Genomic DNA, 22456 nt, shown 5'->3' with positions numbered 1-22456 from the left:
TAACGAGCATTTACTGTATTATATAATATAAAATGTACCTCTAGCATTATGCACTTTATCACAAGTGAAATCAAAATGAATAAAAGCAATATTACCTAAATGAATGAAGTGTCAGAAGAATTATTTGGTGTCTCAAAGAATCAGATTAACCAACTTTAAACTTAAATACACAATGTGTTTTCTCCTGAATTTGTCAAACTTCAAGTGGCTAATTGAGAAAGTGATTTTATACTTTGCATTCAACTGACATTTGCAAGTGTCATCTGCACCAAGCTGGTATTTTTTAAACAAACGAACAAACATCCACTTCTACTAGCCTTCATAGACATTTCTAATAATTTCAGATCAATCATATCAAATATTTACCCAATAGAACAGGCTAGTTTAATAGCTGAATAAATTAAAACAGTGGTTTTCAACCTGTGGTCCACATACCCCTCGGGGTCCACAGACTATGTCGAAGGGGTGACTATGAAAATAAAGTTTCAGACCCCAGAAAAGACATTCCGTTTTTCTGATCAATCAAAAGTATGTGAATACCCGCACCTACAGGTCAAAACCCAGAAGTGTCGTCATTACCTTAGAAGCCCAAAGTTTAGTGCCCTTTCTGACGCTGAGTCAAATGTCTTGCCGAGCATGTGCAATGTTTATAGTTGAATTCTGCTCAGTCAGTTTTCAGTCTAAGACTTCTATGATAGGGATCTGCGGAACACAGGCTGAATTTCCAAAGAGGCCTGCACTTCCATTTGAAATTTTTTTTAGAGGTCCGCATATGAAAAAACAGTTGAAAACCACTGAGTTAAGAGGTAAGCGCCTCCTGTAGAAGGATTTGTCCATCTATATAGAACTTTATCATGTCAAACAGTAGCTGTTTTACATGGGTTGTCTGACCACTGGAAACATTTTGAAATAAGATTTAAAACAGTATTTCCACTTCCTAGGAGTTTCTTGTGTTTTCCCCTTTGTATGTTTCAATAGTAATTCCTCTTGAATTTGTGTCTTCCAGGACTAATAAGTCATCACTGTTAGCAGCCTAATTGCAAAATATAAAAGTCACCATTCACAAAGCAAGAATTGGAAACATTAAGAAATGTCTGCTGTAAAGAGCTCAGAGACTTAACAAAACTAGGTGTGGCGCAAAAACAGGGAATTGGTCTTCAAGGAGAGTTTATTTTCTTTTTAAATTCTTGTACTGCTTGAACAATCTTTGCAGCCTTTCACTACCAAGGATAAGAATTAATGAAAAAATAAGAAGCAATATTTTATTTCAAAACAGATTTTATGGTTTGTGTTTTACATTGGGGGTGACTTGAGTGATATTAAACAATCTTCTCAAACACAAACTAACATAAATTAGATATGGCATGAAACACATACAATTAGTTTCTGCTAAAATGTGGATTATTAGATCCACCTCTATGACAATTTTTTACCCTTTCATTGGAGATACTGACTAGTATTTTAGTAAGAGGGTAAATTTCCAGTAAAATGTCTGGAGCAATGGGAGTTGTGTAACAAATTTCACTCCAAAAATGTACCCCCCAGTATATGGAAATAGGCATTCCATCTCTCAAAATGACACACTCGTTTTTACTTTTCAATCATCATCAACTGTTGGCTTGATTGTCACTCCTCTTCTTATTTGACCCCAGCCGATTAAACTGAAACACGAAAAACAAGTTATTTGTAATTGTGTTTAGAAAATATTCAAAATGCAAATGGCAAAAGCTCTATATAAACCCTGTAGACGTGTTTGTATTAGGAGTACACAGATTTCAGAAGTTTCTGAACTCCCCCTTCCCTCCCCCTGCACCGCAAAATCTTAAAGACGACTGGCTGCTGGAAGCATAGGAGAGGGGAGGATAATGGAGAGACCATAAGCAAAGGACTTTTTCTTAAGCTATGGGACCATTTTTTAAAATGTGCTGTTAAACAGAAGCGCACACACAAAGGTTCTACTTGCCCATAATCGTCTAGTTAACTGCAAATGAAAATGTGTTGATAGCTTTATTGCTTTCCAACCTGCATAAAGCGTTACACTACTTTTAAAGGGAAATGAGAACACCTTGCAAAAAAAGGAATATAATAGTTCAATTTTTGAGGTCAACATTTCTCACTGAGGGTGTAACCTGAACACCAAGTTGACATAATTCTCAAAATTGTTTTTACCACTTGTACTGGGTAATAGAAAAAAATCTTCCCTCTTAGTACTTCCCCTTACACACCCACTGCGTTTTAAAAAATCCACTAATTCTTTCCACTAGCTCAAGATGCAGCTTCAGAGAAAGCTTTTAAAAAGACTGCAATATCACTTTTCCAGCCAAGCGACAGCACATATAAATCGATGCAACTGCCTTTAAGACTCTCCCAACTCCTTGAAGGGAGCCATGGAAGAACCTGATGTTAGTCTTGAACTTGTCTGCCATAACTCTGGGATCTCACATCTTTCGGAACAATTCCCAGAAGAACAGTGTACATTGATAAAAATGGAATTGAAGTAATTAATCCATTATTTCAAGCCTTTCTAGGCTGGAGCCCACAGCTGTGGCAAAGCCACACTCAGGCCCCACATGTCCCTGGTGTTGTTGCTGCATTTTGCCTATTTGTCCATTCTCCCAGTTTTAACCCCTGTGCCTCTTTCTCTATGTGATTTTACTTTCCACTATATCCCAACTGCCCCTCTCCTTGTTCTCTCATTCACTTCCCTAGAAAGTCTGAGAAAGGGAGTGTAAGAGGCAGAGTTCTTTTCCCCTTCCTCTGTACCAGCTGTCCCCACTCTTTTCTTCCTAATTAGGACCTTCCCAATTTCTTTGTTCTTTACCCATCCCCTCTGTTTCTTTCCTTGCTTAGTTTTGTTTTTTCTCCTTTCCCTTCTACTACAGTATAGTTGGCAACATGTGAAAACTGTGCCACAAACAATTCTAATAAAAGTGCACCTGAGAGTGCCAGCCCCAACAACAAGAGAGATCTGTGACCATTTTGGTGAAATATAGGTTTGTTTGAAAGGAGGGAAGAAAAAACAGAAAAAAATTGCACCAAAATACCTATAAAACCCAGCAGCTACCAAACCACAGATTTGACAAGTCATTGCTGGAAAATGTTGCTCATCTTCTATTCACATAGCTCCCCTTCAGCTTCCCCCATTTCTCTCTTGGTGCTCATTCCTTCCTTATCTGCTCAGAAAGTGTGTGCTCCTCTCCTCGCTACTTAGTAGCCACTCCAGTAATCCCCACTAGCTACCTCTCTACTGAAGGCATTTGGCTGCCAGCTCTGCCTGCTGCTGAGCTGACCGGCTGAGAGAGTTACAGAAACAGCTAGCAAGGTGTAACTGCCTGCCACAGTGATCCAGAAAACTGGCCATGACTATTTCCCAGAACAGATGTTCAAAACCCAGTATGTCTCAGCCAGATCAGAACTACTGGGAAGTATGTTAACATACCTTTTTCTCCTTACCGCAGTGCGAGGTCCACACAGGGGGTGTAGGGGACAGGATTGCTTAGTGTTTCTGTACTAGCTTTATTTTCAGAGAATATACATTCTAGGTGGGCAGTTGCTTGAAGAGAAGCGAAGCAAATAAGCTTAAAAAGGAGCCACCAGCCATACTGCTCCTCAACTTGAGGGATCCTGCTACAGGATGTTTTTGGGTGCCCCACCAGCCACATTATTCTTGTAATCTGTGTTGACTAATAAAATTGATACCTCCAGTCTCACAGGAGCCGGAGAAAAAGGTCCTTGGAGATCAGTGTCCCTTTGTTCCCTTGTCCTCCCCACCACCCACACTTTGCAAAGCGGCACTGGCAGTCACATGTAGCTGGAACTGCTGAGCCCAGGCCCACAGGCTGAGAATTACTGCTTTAAGATAAACCCAGTCTTAAATGTATCCTTAATTTCTATTTGGTCTTTGGCATCACTGGGTTAAAGTTCCTGCTGTTAATATTACTGTGGTATGACTGTGTTATCAAGTCACAACTCATGGCATCAGAAGGTTTATTGTGCATTTATGTTAAGCAGCGCACAAAGTATTTAATTTTTCACTATTTCACTTAACATTTTTGAAAAAAGTGTCCCATAGAAATAGTGATTAGGTGCTTAGAGAATTTAGAGGAACAAAGGAATTCTACAGCAGAGGCAGATAGTACTGGTGTCAGTGCAACACAGCAGTATCAAGGGGTTATTTTGTCACTGTACTGCCAACTTACCGCCAGTGTTTCTCAACTCTTCGACTAAGGGCAATTTTTTCTCCTACTTCTGTGCACACAGGGTTAGTTAGCACTATCTTGCCCAAATCAGCCTTCACTGCGCTAACTCTTCCTCCAGTAGACAAGGATCCTATATTTACCATTAAAACTTCATTCTTGGATAGCTTTTGCACCTGAAAGAAGATAAAGAATTCTGTAAGTTTTACTTTAAATATGCAAATAACTTATAAAGTTAATAGCATTTTGCAGCCAATAACTTAAATGAAGACAAAAAAAAAAAAAGATTTTATATCTGACTGCTACAGCTAGGTTACCAAAGAAAAATACTAACAGAAAGGGAGGCAAGCACCAAATGTCTAGGACCATGCCGCACACGAATATGATAAAACAATGTCCATTTTTAGACACATGATAAAGTGTTTCTCATTTTCATACTAATGTAGGAGAAATATAAAAAGGCTCAGCACAAATAATATTCCAGATTACTTGCCTCAGACTCATCTACAAAAACCAGTCTGCCTTTTTCTGGGAAATAATAATTGTTTTAAGGTTGCATAAACTATATAGAAAGCTAAAGTTTTTTACCCCACAATTGACATCAATATAAAACAGATCCTTGTGCCTCTTTCCTTTCACCAAATACAACCACCAAAATAACTGCTCAATCCAGAGTCAGTCACAAAGAGAAAATCTAAAATGATGGCAACACCTAATTTACCAATAAAATAAATCAGTGTGAAGCAGTTTTCATAGTTTAAAGGCCAGAAGGGATCATAATCATCAACTAGTTTGACTTCCTGCACAAAACAGACCATGGAACCTCATCCAGTAATTCCTGTATCAAGCCCACAACTTTTGAGCTATAGCAGGGGTTGCAATCTTTGGCACACAGCCCATCAGGGTAATCCACTGGCGGGCCACGAGACATTTTGTTTATGTTGACCGTCCGCAGGCACGGCCCCCCGCAGCTCCCAGTGGCCGCAGTTCGCCGTTCCTGGCCAATGGGAGCAGCAGGAAGTGGCAGCCAGCACGTCCCAGCAGCCCACGCCGCTTCCCGCAGTTCTCATTGGCCGGGAACAGTGAACTGCGGCCACAGGGAGCTGCAGGGGGGCCGTGCCTGCGGACGGTCAACGTAAACAAACTGTCTCGTGGCCTGCCAGTGGATTACCCTGATGGACCGCTTGCCGAAGGTTGCCGACTCCTGAGCCATAGCATACCTTTTAGAAAGATATCTAGTCTAGGATTAGAGACTTCAAGTGATGGAGAATCCACCACATCCCTAGACTGGCAAAGTATTAGGATGTACATGAAACTAGCAGGATCATGCATGACAAGTTTTGCTGCAGATGAATGGAGAAGAGAACAACAAGGGGAAGGAACAAGGATTACCAGCATCTTTGGAAGAAGGGCCAAATTTAAGAATCACAAGGCTTCAAATTTCTTTAGGTTACCAGTATATGAATTTCCTCCCCCTGTGAAAGGCATTCTTACATAGTATTTAAGTGGACATGTATCATTGTTTTTCCCCTCTGAAATGCAAACATTATGTATGGAAACCAGGAAGAAAGGAAAGATGAAAGCATGCATAAATATAAACACTTACATCTCAGTGGAATTAATTTCCAGGGGGTTAACAGAGTAAAAGCTTCAAAACAAAAAAAAAAAGTCTGACAAGTACCATGATAATGTCCTTTTAACAGAACAGGTACAAATATACTAACCTTTGCAGCTTTCTTGTCTCCCTCAGTGCGCACACCTAGCAGTCGCCTAAGCAGGAAATAGGAAATTTCCAGCTCTGTGAATATTTCAGGGAGTGCTCCAACTGCACCAAGAACCTGCCCCACCATTCGGTCAGCCCGACATAAAGTTGGGTCAATTTTAGTGCCAACACCTATTTCAGAACAAGACAACTTCTGAGGAATAATTGAAAAAGTAATCATATTTATACGCATCAAATACATTTAAAGGAGACCTACAAATGAAATTAACCATTCTTAGTGACATACTAAACATCCCCACTACCCAGCTGGAGGTGGGCGTTCAGCACATTAAGAACTGAACTCACCTATTTACTCTTTTTTAGGATCTGTGAACTCTAACCAGCCGTGATACAATGCCCCAGGATTCATCATGCTGGTGGCAGCACAGATAATACAGAAGCCTGCTGGAGCTAACCAATGTAATTTAGATAAATAACTAAATTTTACACTATTTGGCACTGTTATATAAAGCTTCATTACATATATATTAAAAGGTACACAATTGCTGTAGGAGTCACACATTAGAATTTCCTATAAATTGCAATAAATTCCCCCCTCTTCCCAGGAAGTGTACTGTTATCTGAAACCATCTAAGTTTTCAAAAATAGGCACGAGGAGAAAAATCTCTTCATTAAAACATTGTTACCAATTAGGCCTCCAGGAGCAGCATACTGTAGATCATTGTGTTCTGCAAAAAGTGATACAATTTTGGAAAAGATTGGCTTGCACATGAGTTTTCCTTCACTGTCCTTGGATACAATACCAGGTCTGACTTCAAGTTCCTGGCCTACCTAAGTATAGTGGAGAAAAAGTGGTTAGATGTTTCTTTTTCACCAGAGTAAAAAGCTAGCTGCTGGTGGGAGAGAAGAGTTATTTTTCCAACAGTTACATTAATATTAACAGCACTTGGCCGTTGCATCACAGAATTATAGTGGTACTACCTGGAAAATCAACACAACTTTTAAAAACCTCTGTACTACACAGGTAATAAAAAGGTAGTTAACATTGCCTTCAAATGTACTTTAAAAAGTTGATTTAATAGATGATCACTCTTAGTTTTAGGCCCAACATTTAAATTCTAACTTATTTTAATTTAAATGTTTTCTAATAGTACTGCAATCCCAAACACTATATTACTGAGTTAGTGTACGAAAAACCAGACAGTGCACCAATGCAGTTTCACTGTTCAAGCAAAAGAACATAGAAGATCAAATTGTATAAGTGGTGCATAAACTTGATTTTTTAACTTTCCAGTTTAATAATCAAGGTTGTTATTTTTAATAGACAAAAAAGACTTGAAAACTTGTTGTTGATAGTACTCCATACAAAAGCTGAGTATTCAGTCATATTCACTTTTAATGTGGTGACTGAGTGCATAGTTAGCACACACTCCTTAACTTTATTTAGATTTATCAGCACGGCTCAAACTCCACCTTTTTTAAATGATTTACTAAATAAATATGCACATGCAAGAAGGGGAAACCGCACCCTCATATTCATTGCAAGGAATAGAAAGGGACACCACCATCAACTTTGGAAAAAAATCACTTACGTCAATTAAAAATATATATATTTTGTTACTAGTAAAAACCTAACTATAACCAATAAAGGGTTTTGTTTTGTTTTTGTTTTTTGAGGGGGGGCGGGGGGAGAGGATTGGGCATGGTCAGTTTCATTGTTTCCCATTTCTGTTTAACTTTCAAACAGCAACAAGGCAAAAGGAAAACATTTTAAAACAGGACTGTGAAACCATAACCAAAGACAGGGGAACTCAGGTGCGGGTACTACCTGAAGCTAATTTTAATTAATTTTTTAAAACTGACTATATACCTTTAAGTTGCTTTGTATTGACCACAAAGAAACACCTATTATGCATCTACACATTATAATAACTAATGAGGTATTTGGAGGACAGGGGGGCGGAAGAGTAGCTATTACCTTTAATACACCTTTTAGAATACTACCACCAGCTACACCACCCTTAAGGTCATCTACTTCACATCCAGGCTTGTTGACATCAAAAGATCTAATTACTGAAAAGCACACAAATCCATTATTAAGATATATAGAAGCTTGACTAGTGACACTTATGTGATGTTTACAATTCTTGTCTTTTTTTTAAAATCTACTCCAAACAATGAAAATACCTCCCTGTATTCACCATGCTATGCAGTCTGTTGCATGCAATTTTTTCATAAGTTTTTAAATACTACATGAACCATGGGTCAAATTAAGCTGGTTAAACCCAAAACATGTTAACGCATTCTGGCAAGGAATATCCACTGTACTTTAAAATACAATTTTAATTAATTTAGTTCTCAGTAAATACATTTATCACAAATTAATTAGTATTTAAAAATTATTCTCAAAGCCATGCAAACATTAGAGATATCAGTGCATAAAGGAGGAAGTAATGCTACATCCAACTTTCTTAGAAAACAAACGATTCGCCAAGAAGACTAAACCAGAGAAAGATTATTTACAAGCTTCTAAGAAAGTATTACAAACAAAATAAAGTAAAAAGTATTCTTTAGGCACTGTTCTCCAATTTATAGTGTTCAGAAGTGAAAGTACAACATTTAACCTCCTGCATGCTTAAGATTTACGTAAAGGCAATGAAAGAAATGCGTGCTTTAAAATAAAAGACCTAATCACGGTCCCATTGGGAGTTTTGCCACTGTCTTCAATAGGAGAAGCTTTTTCTAAATTCTATTACGGGCTTCTCTGTTTAATTCAGAAACTGAATTATATATCAGATCCTTTTTAAAAAGGCTGACCACCTATAGAATACTGGAGGAAATCCTAACACTTGTAAGAGAAAATGACCTTTGCTTTTAGCCTAATTTCTAACAGACCGACTTTGTTAAGTTCTATATACATATACACTCTAGATTTCAGTGTTTTATGTAAAATACATCTAGAGCGGATGAACCGAATAGGAAGATGTTTTAGAAATGAACAAAATCCAATGCTTTAACATTTATGCCCAAGTGACATAACATAATATTGAAGTGTGCCACTTGGAACACTGACCGGGGGGGGGGGGGGGGTGCCAGCATATCCACCCCTTCTATCTTCAAGCCATATCTATTTACTCCCAAGAGTTTTAACTGCAACAGAATGCAGCTTGATTTTCCAGACACCACAAAGTTGTCAGTGCTTAACAGAGTAATCTAATGTATAAAGAGAAAATCTGATTTAGAAATCACTCTGCTTCCTTCTGCAGGCCTGAAGAAGAGCATTGTGTTGCTCGAAAGCTTGTACCTTCCACGAACAGAAGTTGGTAAAATAAAAGTTTCTCATCTACCTTGTTTCTAAGATAAATTACTCATTTTCACTGCCGTTTTCATATTATATCCACATTTAAAATGCCCAAATCAAAGCAGTTCATTTATATATAGTCATATTGTATATATACACACAGACAACACTCATATTTAAGATTTCAGGAAATAGAGAGGCTTGAAACTGCTAGCGTGCTAAATGCTCCTCATACCCTCTTTAGAGCATGCCCCCAATATTAGCATTGTCTGAAAGGGTGGTTAAACATATAGGTAAGCTTTAAACATTTACATACCAATAAGTCTTGGTTCTGATGTGAAGTCTCGCAATGGGACTGGAATTTTCTTTACTATATACTCACAAACCACCTCAATGTTGTATTTCAGCTGTGCTGAGATTGGAATAATAGGAGCTCCTTCTGCAACTGTACCTACAACAAAAAAAATGGAGTTGTTTTACATCAGACTTTATGTTGCACATACCAAAGCGTATATGAGTATTCATGACGCACTAAAACCACAAATGAAATTTCAGGGACGATTTCTACATATTTCCCCAAACCAGAAGTCCATAAAAATAACATGACAAAAGCGTCAGGTCATATTTATTTTCATATTAAGCCACAACTACTTTTCAAGGTAGTACAATATGGCTTGCACATTGCCGACGGGGAGTTCTGTGAGTTTCTGTGTGGGAGGCCTATATAGTTTGTTCTCCAAGTGGGCTCTTGAGGCAGTGTTTTACTCTAGGAACAATCTGCTTCATGCTTGATGATCAGGAGTGGCATGACATAAGTTTCAGCCTCTTAACCTGAGATAAGCAGCGTACCTACTGGAGAGGAGGAATACAATTGTGCATGTAGGCACTGAAGGGCAGAGTTACCACAGAGGTAAAAAACAGATTCTTCATGAAAACCGATTTGGACTTAGATCCCTTAGCCCAGAGGTGGGCAACCTACAGCCCGCAGGCCACATCCAGCCTGCGGGATCCTCCTGCTTGGCCCCTGAGGCTAGCTCCCAGCCCCTCCCCTGCTGTTCCCCCACCCCCAAATCCTCAGCTCACTGCGCCGCCGACACAATGCTCTGGGCAGCCGGGCAGCGCAGTTGCAGAGCCATGGCCTGACCCAGTGCTCTGGGCGGTGCAGCTGTAGCGCTGCCAGCCATCGGTGCTTCAGGCAGCGTGGTAAGGGAGCGGGGGGGCATGGAGGGGTGTTGTATAGGGAGCAGCGGAGTTCGGGGTGGTTGTCAGAGGGTGGAGGTGTGGATAGGGGTTGGGGCGGTCAGAGGGTGGGGAACAGCTGGGTTGGATTGGGCAGGGGTCCCTGGGGGGCAGTCAGGAATGAGAGAGGGGGTTGGTCAGGGGACAGGGAGTGGTGGATGGGGCAGGAGTCCCGGGGGAGCCATCAGGGGGCGAGAAGCGGGAGGGGGGTTGGATAGGAGGCGGGGCTCGGACCATGCCTGGTTGTTTGTATGGAGGGCCAGTTAGGGGAGGCTGTGTCTCCCCAATTTTGGAAACCCGATGTGGCCCTCAGGTCAAAACGTTTGCCTGCCCCTGCCGTAGCCCCATGCCCACTAGACTTTAAGGGCTAGTTTACACTAGAATTGGCACAGCTAGTGCAGATGCTCTATAAAGACGGGAGAGAGCTCTCCTGTTAGCATAATTATCTTACCTCCCCAAGTGGCGGTAGCTATGTCAGCAGGAGAGCTTCTCCTGCCGACATAGTGCTGTCCACACTAGAGCTTAGGTCAGTGTAACTGACGTCACTGAGGGAGGTGGCTTTTCCATGCCCCTGAGCAACTAAAGTTATACTGAGGTAAGCCCTACATTTTACTTTTTACGACCTGGCCAGACTGCATTCTAACAAACACAGCAACTTGTGGGGACTGCAAACAGGCCACAGCTGGGAAACCTCTCTCTGGATGTGGGTTGTGAAAAATGAGAGGAAACAGAACAAGCAGTTAGGACCAAGATGCAGTGAAAGAACAGAGTTGAGATATCCTATGGAGGATGAGAGATCTAAAATATTTGATGCATCAGTAGCAATTCCATAATTAAGATTGCAATGAGTTTTGCGCATAAAGCAAGACTAAAATCCTTGATTCATACTTTACTGATTTAATTTAGCTTTCAAATTTGGTACAATAATTCTTCGGACAACTATGTTCTACAGTTTTTTTTAGTGAAATATTATTAAATTTGAAAAAGAGACATTTTAAAATTGCTCTCTCTTTGAACTTTCTCCCTGGCTTAGTCACATTTGCTTGACTTTCTCTAGCGAAATAACCTCAATCTCCACAAACTTCAAAATTCACACACAAAAGTACCTTGCATTTAGGCCACTTATGAGATTTTAAACACATGAGAAGTTGTGTCCCTGACACAAGCCAACAATTTTGAACTACACAAAGGTTATATAACAGGACTGATCAGACCTGTCAACCACATCCATCTTCTGATGCTGCTAACCTGCCTCCATAGCTGGGTTTTGCAAATACCCCCATTGAGCCAAGGAGCAAGGCTAAGCGGCAGAGGTTCTGGGGAGATGGGAAATAAAAATCAGAAGGGCGCTGGGGAACCAGAGGGATGGGATGGTTTGCAGGGGTGTGTGAAGTTTGGGTCCAAAGCTCATGGGGTAAAAGCCCAAGATTTCTGAGCCAAGGTTTCTACACCTGAAAAGCTCCCCTAGAGCTGCTGCCTTGGCTCCCAGTGCACCACAGCAACAGCATGGTAGGAAGCTCATGGCATGGAGAGGAAGCATGAGAATAAGGTGGGGTTTACAAGGCGGAAGAGGAGCCAGAGCCTCTCTGAAATCCACTAGAGACTTAGTGACTGCTACTGGTTCTATGTGGAAGATGCTCAGATACTACAACGATGGGTAGCAGTATAAAACCCCAAGATACATAGTTTAGCTCAGTGGGCCTGCAGCAAGGGAGTAACTCAACTCAAGTAGACATCTGGCGGTGAATGGACTGTGCGTAAAGGGAGACCCAAGGAAATGTGTGAGAAAGAATGGGGGGAGGGGGCGCGAGAAGGGAGGACTGGCTAGAATTCAGGGTGCCCAATGGTTGAGATAAGGAGAGTGGAGATAGGCAGGCTATCAACAGTGGAATAGAAGTAGTTGAGAGGGGGAACTGATTAACAGAGTTCACTGGGAATTTTTCAACAAAACTGTTGGTTAGAGCACTTATCTGGGACGTGGAAGACCCAGATTCAAGTCCCTGCTCTGCCTGATCCCATTAGAGCAGTTTCATTTGTATAACTAAATATGTATTAAGACAGACTGACTCTCCAGCCCTGTAGTTAGGACACTCATCTGGGATGTGGGAGACTCAGGTTCAAGTCAAGTCATTTTACACCCAGTTTATGTGTTTAGGAACAACCCTTAAAATCCGTTAATTGTAGCAGCGTGGAAGCAGAATATAATGCTACTAAATTCATATTTGAAAGAAAAATCTTATTGAATTACACAACCTTTTTTTTTTTTTTTTTTAAAAGCTACAAAAGCCTGACTCATCTGCTAATTCTTTGAGTTGGACATCAGGTTGTCCTGACCAGATAACGCTTTTCATGTCAGCCTAACTCCCAGCATTGAAGAATTACATAGAACTTCCAGCAAGACTGCATTTCTGCTTCTGGAAACTTACCTTGTACAAATGCAAGAATCTGTTCATACTGTTCTTTAGCCTGGCTCTCCTTTACCAAGTCAATCTTATTCTGTAGAATTAGAATGTGTTTCAATTTCATGATTTCTATAGCAGCTAGATGTTCAGAGGTCTGGGGCTGAGGGCATGACTCATTACCAGCTGGAAGGGGAGGGGAAAAAGTGATTATGTACAGTCATCTGTAATAAGGATACATAAAACTGTGTGAACATCTACCACCTCATTGTGTGCCTGAAAAAATATTGCTTGCTTAAAAGTCATCAAGTCGCTAATTTTTTTAATTGCTTATGGGTTTAGTGCATTCTCTTCATCTCAGACACAAAAATGCCAAGAGCCCTAAACTTTAATGACAAACCAAAAATTCAGAAAGCACATGGCTATTAAGGTTATCAATATTGTCTGGGTTCTACTTCCCAGAAAGTCATCTTTCCCCTAATGTGCTGTTACAATATTTGAGCTCACTGGGGGTTTGATCTATTATATGGGGACTGAGGGGGGAGGAGGCATTAGTGGAGGACTCTGATAACTAGAAATTAATTCTCCTGTCCCTTTGTTCTGAAAATAGAGTTCATTGGATTTCCGGGGTATATAGATATCCATCCACTCACGTCTTTGTCAGAAAAGGTGACTGGGAACTATGTTTAAATATATATCTCAAATTTACATTTGAGTTGTATGTAGTTTGACACTGGGCAGTTTTATTTGGCAGATTGTGCGTACACACACACACAGAGACAAATGGTGAGTGTGTTGTACTAAAACATATACAGTAGAGGCCCGTTTATCCAACCCCTCATTATCTGGCTCTCCATATTAACCCAACAACCAGTACACACAGATCAAGAAGTGGGCAATCTTTCATGTGGCTGCTAGATGGCACTGCAACCTTGCACTCTCCCATTCTCTGGATTATCCGAATTTTTGATTATCGATCTGACCCCAGTCCCAATTAGATGGGATAAACTGGGTTCTGCTGTATCTACTTCTGCCATTGACTTGTTGTATGGCTATGGGAAAGTAATTTAACCTCTCTGTGCCTCAGTTACCCCCTGTGTAAACAAAGACAGTGGTCACCACCTTTTGTGAAGTGCCTTGGTGAGCTATAGATCAAAAAGACTAATTACTACTTGTTATTAAATATTTCATGGCTATTCAAACACTTAAAACAATGCTAACTTGAGTATATTATTGTTTCGTTTCCCAAATAATATGTGGTCTGACCAGACGTAACATAATTCGTAGTTGAATTTATTTTGGTGTTGCATTATTATACTATTCTGCACATTTATAAAAATGAAGTTTAATTTATTTCACACACTTTACACACCTGCTCAAGTCAGATTAGTCAAAGTTCTTCCTAAATCAGTCTATCAACAGAAAGAATGGCCCAAATGGGGTCCTTTGATTCTGTCCACATCACAATGAATTTACCATTGCTTCCCACCTCACCCCACTCTCTTTCGAGCATCAGTACTACATATTTAAATTAATAGAAAGGGCAGATAAAACAACGGAGAGAAAAGCAAGCCTGCTCAAATAGGCCTAAGCATCTCCAACATGAAAATCTAACTTTATTGTACAAGTAAAAACAGCCCCAAAATTTCATCTCAACCCACCACGCCTCTGCCATTATCCAAACAGTCAAATATCGCTTCAGCTATTGGACGAGTCAAAGTGCTCAAATTCTGTTCCACAATTTCAGACGTATCTATTTAGAGGGCACGATATACTCTTTCTACAATCGTAGTTTTAAAATCTTATCTCTTTACACAAGACTCAATAACATTCAAAATTTTTGTAATAGCTGGTCGCCCATTACCCTTTGTATTATTTTAATGTCAATATTAAGTTGTTGTATTGTTATGTTATAAAAGAGGCTCAATTTCCCCACCCCAAATATTACCTATCAAAAGCAGTGCTGCATCCATAACTGCCGCACCGTTCAGCATAGTAGCCATCAAGATATCGTGGCCCGGACAATCGACAAAAGAGACATGCCTGTTGCATATGGAGGGTAAACACAAAACAACAAAAGCCAGTTATCGCCAATTAACTGGTTTGCATGAAGTGACCAGTTGGCACACAGTTAAGGTATGTACAAAAACTGCATATTATTTCAAGACAAACATGGAAAGTTGACATTTTGGAACTATGTTCATATGAACATAACTAAATGAACTAACTACTTGTTGAAATTTTAAGTTTCAGAAAAATGGTGACTGTACTACATGTCTTTTATGGGATGTAATTTCTGTCTTTCAGAAACTTACAAACCAACCATGCATAGTTTAAATGTGTCAGACTATGAAGATCCATGCTGGACTAGCACATTCCCCTTTTTCACTTCTTATCTCTTCTAAAAGCTCTCTCCCCATTTCCCTCCTTGCAAGGTTATGCATGTTCATTCTGAACCTAGCCAGAACTGCACCGTATCTCTAAGATTGACCTGTAACTGTCCAGACTCAATCTTTGAGTTTACATTGTGTAGGCTACAATAATGGGGGCATTTCAAGTTCTTGTCTGTATTTAATGGGGTAATCTTTATTATTTGACAACATGCCACAGAAAAAGAATTGTCTGCCACTTCAGCGATAATATTTTAAAAAATTACAGTAGGTAAAATAAGGAGTATGTCAAAGAAACCAGTGGTTAATGATTTGTTTAGTGCTAGCTTTCTAACTGTCACAACCCACCAAAATACTCTATTAGAACAAGTATTCAGGTTGAAGGGTATGTGAAAAAGCAAGGAAATTCAGTTATGAGGAACTGTCCCCTATACTTAAGTACAGATTAAGGTCTGATTTGATAGCCACCCGTGTGATTATTTTCATCTGAATAATCCCAATGAAGCATCACAAATAACTCCTGAAACTTTTAAACTTGCATTCTGACCATGTTACACTTTATCAGGAATTGTATAAACAAGTCTCTCTCCCATCGTTCTCCTAACATAAAGATGATCTCAAGTTAAGGCTCAAGTTTTCATAGCTCCAGTTTAAAAACCCTTATTTTTCTATCTCTGGGGGGAAAATGACAAAGATATACAATTTACATTAGGTTACAGTCTAAAAATAAACTTTAAATTCGTTCACACCTCTGACTTAAATTTAATTCAGGTTACAAGCCAAAGGATGCCTTTTTTAGTCAAACAGCCCTGTAAGCAATATTGTATTGGAAAATTAGACTTATTTTCTGTTGTGTCTCACCACAAGTAAAAGATTCTGCAGGTCAAATTATGCCTTCAGTCACATCTGTGCAACCTCATACTCTTCAGATCTCTAGATACTACAGTGACGGGTATATTAGAAATGCCAACACAGAAGTTGGGCTCAGCAAACTGCAACTTTGTAAATGATGAGCAAGCCCAAATAAAATATGGCACCTTCTCTCAACTGTACTGGCTCCTCAGAGGTAATAGAAGTAAAAACTATTTATCACTTGAGTAAACAGAGGACTGAATATACAAACAGACTTATGGAGAAACAAGGTACCATTTTTAAACAATCGCTTGAAGTGTACTTCAACTATATTGAGGGAACTATGGACAAAGCAAGAGCAACTGAAAATCACCGAATTCGGATCAGTCACCTGATTAGTTTAAAATTCCCTTTGGTCCCAGGAATATCTGTAGGGAACTCATCTGGTGTACTACTTCCACAGGACCGGTAACACTCTGGTCGGGAACAACTGGGGTCATCAAGTTTGTAAATCTGGAAGTATAAAAAAAAAAGGGTGAAAAACAGGTTTAACCTAGCAGTGGTCATTTAAGTACTTTCACACAGTTAACAAAAGAGTCAAAATAGGTACATTTAGATTCATAGTAATGACTAACCTTAGCATTGGCATAACCCAGCTTGATAGTGATATTTCTTTCCAGTTCATTTTTGAATCTAACAGTGTGAACTCCAGAAATAGCTTTTACTACTGTTGACTTTCCATGGGCCACATGACCAATTGTGCCTACATTTTAAAAGCAAACATTAATCACACACAATTAGAGAGACTTGTCAAACTTTCAATATCAATATCAAGGATCCAGTTTGCACAGGACACCTGTAAGTCCCTGAAGCTTGTGGATCCAGAGCTTCCATTGTAAGCATGTACAGATTTCTTAACTAGCTTTTTACAGCAACTTGCTACAGTAACTGACTGATCTTTAAATGAGCTCTCTGTGGACAGACCCTTGCATCCACATGGAGCTCATTACAAGATCTGGTCTTTACTCAGGCAAAGCACCTTTTGCTTGAGAGCACTCTTACCAACACCAACATACACTTCCCCTTTAACTAAAAACATTTCATTCCCAAGATCTTATATTGCAGTAGTCATCTTGTACTGTAGTGGCCATCTTTCAATGTAATAAGGATTTGACATGTCTCCTTTTGTGATTGTTAACACTACTATTTAAAAGAACACTGCCTGTTAGTTTAGGCAGTTTGTGTTACAAAAGCATGTGTGATTAACTTTGTTTTTCTTACCTATATTAATCGTAGCTTGACGGCTGATGACTTCTGGCGAGAGAGGCGTCAGCTTGGTAACATTCTATATGGAACAGATTTCAAGCAAACTTTTAGGCTACAAGATAAGTTTTCTCCAAGCTGCATGGCTCCGCAGAAGGTGAGGAAAGGCGCTCTCCCCTGGCTGCTGCAGCAAGAGAGGGCTGGGGGGAGGGGGGAAGTCCTCTCTCCCCACCGCAGCCCCAAGGCAGCCTACACCCCAAGCCCCTCATTCCCATCCCCACCCCAGAGCCCTCACTCCCCCAACCTCAACCCTCTGCCCCAGCCATGAGCCCCCTCACGTACCCCAAACCCCTCATCCCCAGTCCCACCCCACCAGCCAGAGCCCCCACCCTCCTTCTTCCCCAGCCCTGAGCCCCCTCCCACATACTGAACCCCTTGGCCCCACCCCCGCCACACATCACCTCCATATTTGTGCACATAACAAAATTAATTCCGCACATGGATGTAAAAAATTAGAGGAAATATTGGCAACAAGTAAAACAAATGTAAATTTAGACTGATTTTAAAAAGCTGTTTTTCCCCCAATCTGTTTATTCCCACCTGGTGTAGCATGGAAAAATTCTGTCATCCAAAATCTCCTGTCTCTATAACAAAGCCTTTTATCTTATAAATGCTGTTCTTACACAGTCCAAAAAGAATATTTAAACTATAAAATACCTATGAATTATATTAGGCAAGTGATGACACCCATGTGAGTGTCCTCTTATTTTACTTTTGAAACTGTTTATAACTGATGTGGTCCTGACCAAATACTGAGTTCCATGTGGGTGATCCATGAAAGCTTATGCCCAAATAAATCTGTTAGTCTTTAAGGTGCCACCGGACTCCCCATTGTTTTTGTGGATACAGACTAACACGGCTACTTCTCTGATATTTGGCCCTCCAAGTGCACTGTTGTACACATGCAGAGCTCCACTGAAGTCAACAGAGCTCTGTATGAGCAAATCTCAGTGCAGGATTGAGGCCTCTGTTCGTATGTTAGTGCAATGAAATATATGCATCCATATATATACACATATGAGAATGCTGATGTGGATTGTACATTGTGGGCACTGATGCTGTTTATATAGGGAGGTCTGGTTAGCTCTGTGTACAGCATGGAAATAAATTTACACTTAGCATTAATTGCGCAAGAGCTTGAACTTACTCATAACATTTTAAAGGAAGTCACACATTTAGTAAGTTTTCTTCTTCACCGTAAAACAGATTTTGTCCATTTAATGAGACTGTTCAAAGAAACACTCACATGCTTACTTAAAAAGAACAGGAGTACTTGTGGCACCTTAGAGACTAACAAATTCATTTGACAGGTTTCAGAGTAGCAGCCGTGTTAGTCTGTATCCGTAAAAAGAAAAGGAGTACTTGTGGTACCTTAGAAACTAACAAATTTATTAGAGAATAAGCTTTCGTTAGCTACAGGTCACTTCATCGGATGCATACAGTGGAAAATATAGTGGGGAGATTTTATATATACAGAGAAGATGAAACAATGGGTATTCCATACAGACTGTAACAAGAGTGATCAGCAAAGGTGAGCTATTACCAGCAGGAGAGCGTGGGGTGAGGGAATGACCTTTTGTAGTGATAATCAAGGTGGGCCATTTCCAGCACTTTACAAGAACAGTAGGAGAGGAAATAAACAAGGGGAAATAGTTTTACTTTGTGTAATGACACATCCACTCCCAGTCTTTATTCAAGCCTAAGTTAATTGTATCCAGTTTGCAAATTAATTCCAATTCAGTCTGTTTTTTAAGTTTTTTTGTTGTTGCTTTATGCTCAAATAAATTTGTTAGTCTCTAAAGGTGCCACAGGTACTCCTGCTCTTTTTGCGGATACAGACTAACACGGCTGCTACTCAAAAATCTGTCATTATGCTTACTTAAGATGCCATGACTAGTCCCATTTAAATCAGTAAGTATAGGAAGTGCCCTGCAGATGGCACTGTGTAGGAAGATGACAAGTTGAAGGGAGGTAAATTTTGTAGTCACTAAGACTGCTCACAGTGCATAAAGTTAAGCGTGTGTGTAAATTTTGTCAACACTGGAGCCTAGAACTGGATTTAAACTAGCCCTTTACAAATCTGAGTACAAATATGAAACCAAAATTTACAAAAGGACTTGAAAGTTCAAGACCCTTTCCAATCTGATCTCCCAGCAACATCGATCATCCATCTTTTCAGTTCACAATGTCATTATCAGTGAGGACTGGGGAAAATATAGGACCCTCATAAAGGGATCATCACTACACTAGCATATATTATTTGTTGAGCACCAGCATGCTTGGGGCTGCATATAACATAAAAGAAAGAATCCATGCCCCAAAGAGCTTATGAATATGTACTTATGAACTGTTGAAGACTATTATATAATAAAGGAGACTAGCCCAAGGGGTAAACAGGGAGGCCACCGGCTAAATTAAAGCCCAGGTAGGTAGCAACTGAAAGGTCTTCTGATGTACCTACTGTAACCTATATGAAATAAGTGGGATAATCTTGGTTAATCAACTAATAGACAGATAGCCACATTGAAAGGAGACTATAACTGGTCATTTCGGTAGTCTCAACAGAGTGTCAAAGGACTGGCCTAAACTGGGCCCACAGAAACAATTCCCGCCGAACTTTTAACATCACTAAGTACTATATTTTCCCGGGCTAGAGGACTTCCATTTTCATTACTGTCTAGTCAGCATTATCCAAGAGCACCGTACTCACTCACACACACAGGTTGGCAGATAAAGGTACTGACACTGACGATGCTTACACAAGACAAAAAACAAGCTCAGCAACACGTCGCCTTCCTCGTCATCTACGGTCTCCATCACGCCTACCTAAACACCTACATTAGGCCTAACATCGGGCACCAAGCCTCAGAAATAACAAAAGCTGCAGATTTCTCCCGGGGAGCCGGGGGGCGGTGGGTGGGTTAAACTCCGGTCTCCGACGTTTTTACAACCCACCCCCGGCCCGGCCAAGATTCATCACCAGCCGGATCCACACTCCCCACCCCCCGCCACAGGGCGCCCCCCTCCCCAGCAGCAGCGCCCACCGGGCGCGTCCCCACAGGACGGGGCAGGCGGTGGCATAAATCCCCCCCTCCCGGCGTTGCCCGACCCCGGGTCCCCTCCCCGCAGCCCGGCGGCTCGCTAAGGGGGCGGCTCCCGGCGCACCCCCAGCCAGGCCGCGCGCGCGCTGGACCCCCCCGACCCGCTCCTGCCGCCGGGCGAACAGGGCCCCGCAGCCTCGGGCTCGGGTCTCACCAGGGTGGCCAGGTCCTGCCGGGAGAGGTGCGGCTGCCCCAGAGTCACTCCCGCCTCGTCCCCCGCCATCTTGCCCAAGAGGAAGTGAGGAGCCCTACGCGGCCGCCTGAGCCCGGCGCTACATGGGCTGGAGGGCGCCGCCCGCTCCGAGTCCGGCGCCGCGAGCTATGCGGGAAGCACCCGGCCCAGTCTCGTTCCGCTCTGGTCTTCGCTGCTCCGGTGGGGGCACCCGGGGAGCGCGGCAGTGGCGCAGGCGAGCGACGGGGCAGCCTCAGGAAGGACCCCGAAGCCGGGTGATGCAACCGGCATCGAGAGAGAGAGGCGCCCCATGTGCGCGTGTCGCAAGAGAGCGAGCGGTAGACCGACTGCGCATGCGTGGGGCCCTGGCTCAGGGCGGTGGCGTACTTGCAGCACCCAGGGAGTTCAGTCGGAGGCGGTTCCCATATTGTGCTAGGTGCTGTACAAAACACATAACAAAGAGTCCCTGTCCAAGGAGTTTACCATCTAAGTACGTGATGTTGCTCTTTTTAAAACAGCAATTGCAGTGAAATGTGTCAAATTTGTGTTAAAAATCACATATTGGGACAGAATATCTAAATGCAGTAAAGGGACAGCATTTGACAGGAAATAAGCTAATTTTCTTGTACAGTAAGTAAAGGTGTATGGTTTTAGTTTGGTTATATGTACAGGTCTACATTACATTACGTAAATGATGTTTATTAAATGAGCATTGTTAAACATTCCAGTTAAAAGACTATTATTTCAAAGGTGATTATCTTTTGTATTTAATTCCTTACTGATTGGGCACTTTATTATTTATTTATCTTACTTTAGCACCTAGAGGATGAAGACTCATTTTGCTGTGTGCTGCACACAAATAAGCTCCTATTCTTCAATTAGACCAATGCAGGTGTTAAAGTCTGTCAGTGGAAATGTGACTGTGGCAAGCCTAGGAACTAGTTTAAGTCAAGACTGAATAGATGGGCGTAACAAACAATAGGATGAACTGTTGGAGGGATCATGAAGATAAAAATGATAGCAACAGGTAGTTACACACATTATAGCTATGTGCACATCTAGACTGTATCAGGACATTTTATTTTTTGTAATTATAAGATACAATTAAACAAATATATATGAGTAATTTCTACCGGCCATCTATTGATATCACTTTTAAATTTCAACTTGTTTCTTTTAGTGTGTCGATTATGACTTGTATATGGTTGGTAATGCATAGAACATAAGAGAAGACATCCCTGCCCCAGGAATAAACAGTTTACATCCTAACAGTATCTTTCATATGGAATATTTAAAAAACAAACAATCTCAAAAAGCCCAAAACCTTTTCAGAATTGGGTACAGCGACTCAGATGCTGAAAAATAAAAACAAACTAAGGCCTTGATCTTGCAATAGGATCTGTCATATAAACACAAGGGTCTGCCTAAACAGATCTGATTGCAAGATTGAAGCCAAAACTGGCAACCCTTACACTTTGCCTTTCTCTTGTGAAATAATTGATTTCTCTTTTCCCCTTCAAGCCCCATTTTGTTAATCCACCACAGTAAGAAGTACAGAATGGAAAATTAAAACTTTATGCACTGCCTTGAAATTATTGCTGTGTACTCACGTGTCATCTTGTGTATTATTTATATATACTGTTAATTTAATCTAGATCCTAATCCTTTATTCTTTATTAAGCAAAAACTAGGTTTCTTATGGGAGGCCCTAGAGATTTGAATTCCAGGTGGACATTTGTTTACATTACATGACTACCATA

The 22456-nt window shown here is 40.9% G+C and overlaps 1 protein-coding gene across 1 annotated transcript; it reads right to left on the bottom strand.

Moving 5' to 3' along the window:
* Positions 1-1160: 1160 nt before the first annotated feature.
* EIF2S3 (eukaryotic translation initiation factor 2 subunit gamma) lies at positions 1161-20833 on the bottom strand. The gene is made up of 12 exons (XM_074968296.1): positions 20679-20833; positions 17382-17445; positions 16736-16863; positions 16492-16613; positions 14807-14901; positions 12886-13044; positions 9537-9671; positions 7898-7992; positions 6606-6750; positions 5921-6090; positions 4200-4372; positions 1161-1661 (listed from the first exon to the last, which is right to left on the bottom strand). Exons 1-12 carry the CDS (start codon positions 20745-20747, stop codon positions 1598-1600), a joined length of 1419 nt encoding a protein of 472 aa, XP_074824397.1. The 5' UTR covers positions 20748-20833; the 3' UTR covers positions 1161-1597.
* Positions 20834-22456: the final 1623 nt, after the last annotated feature.

Source organism: Natator depressus, chromosome 1 (assembly GCF_965152275.1).
Source record: "Natator depressus isolate rNatDep1 chromosome 1, rNatDep2.hap1, whole genome shotgun sequence".
In the NCBI taxonomy this organism is placed as follows: Eukaryota; Metazoa; Chordata; order Testudines; family Cheloniidae; genus Natator; species Natator depressus.
The sequence above is the reverse complement of the archived record's forward strand: the minus strand, read 5'-3'. Positions and strand labels throughout refer to the sequence as shown.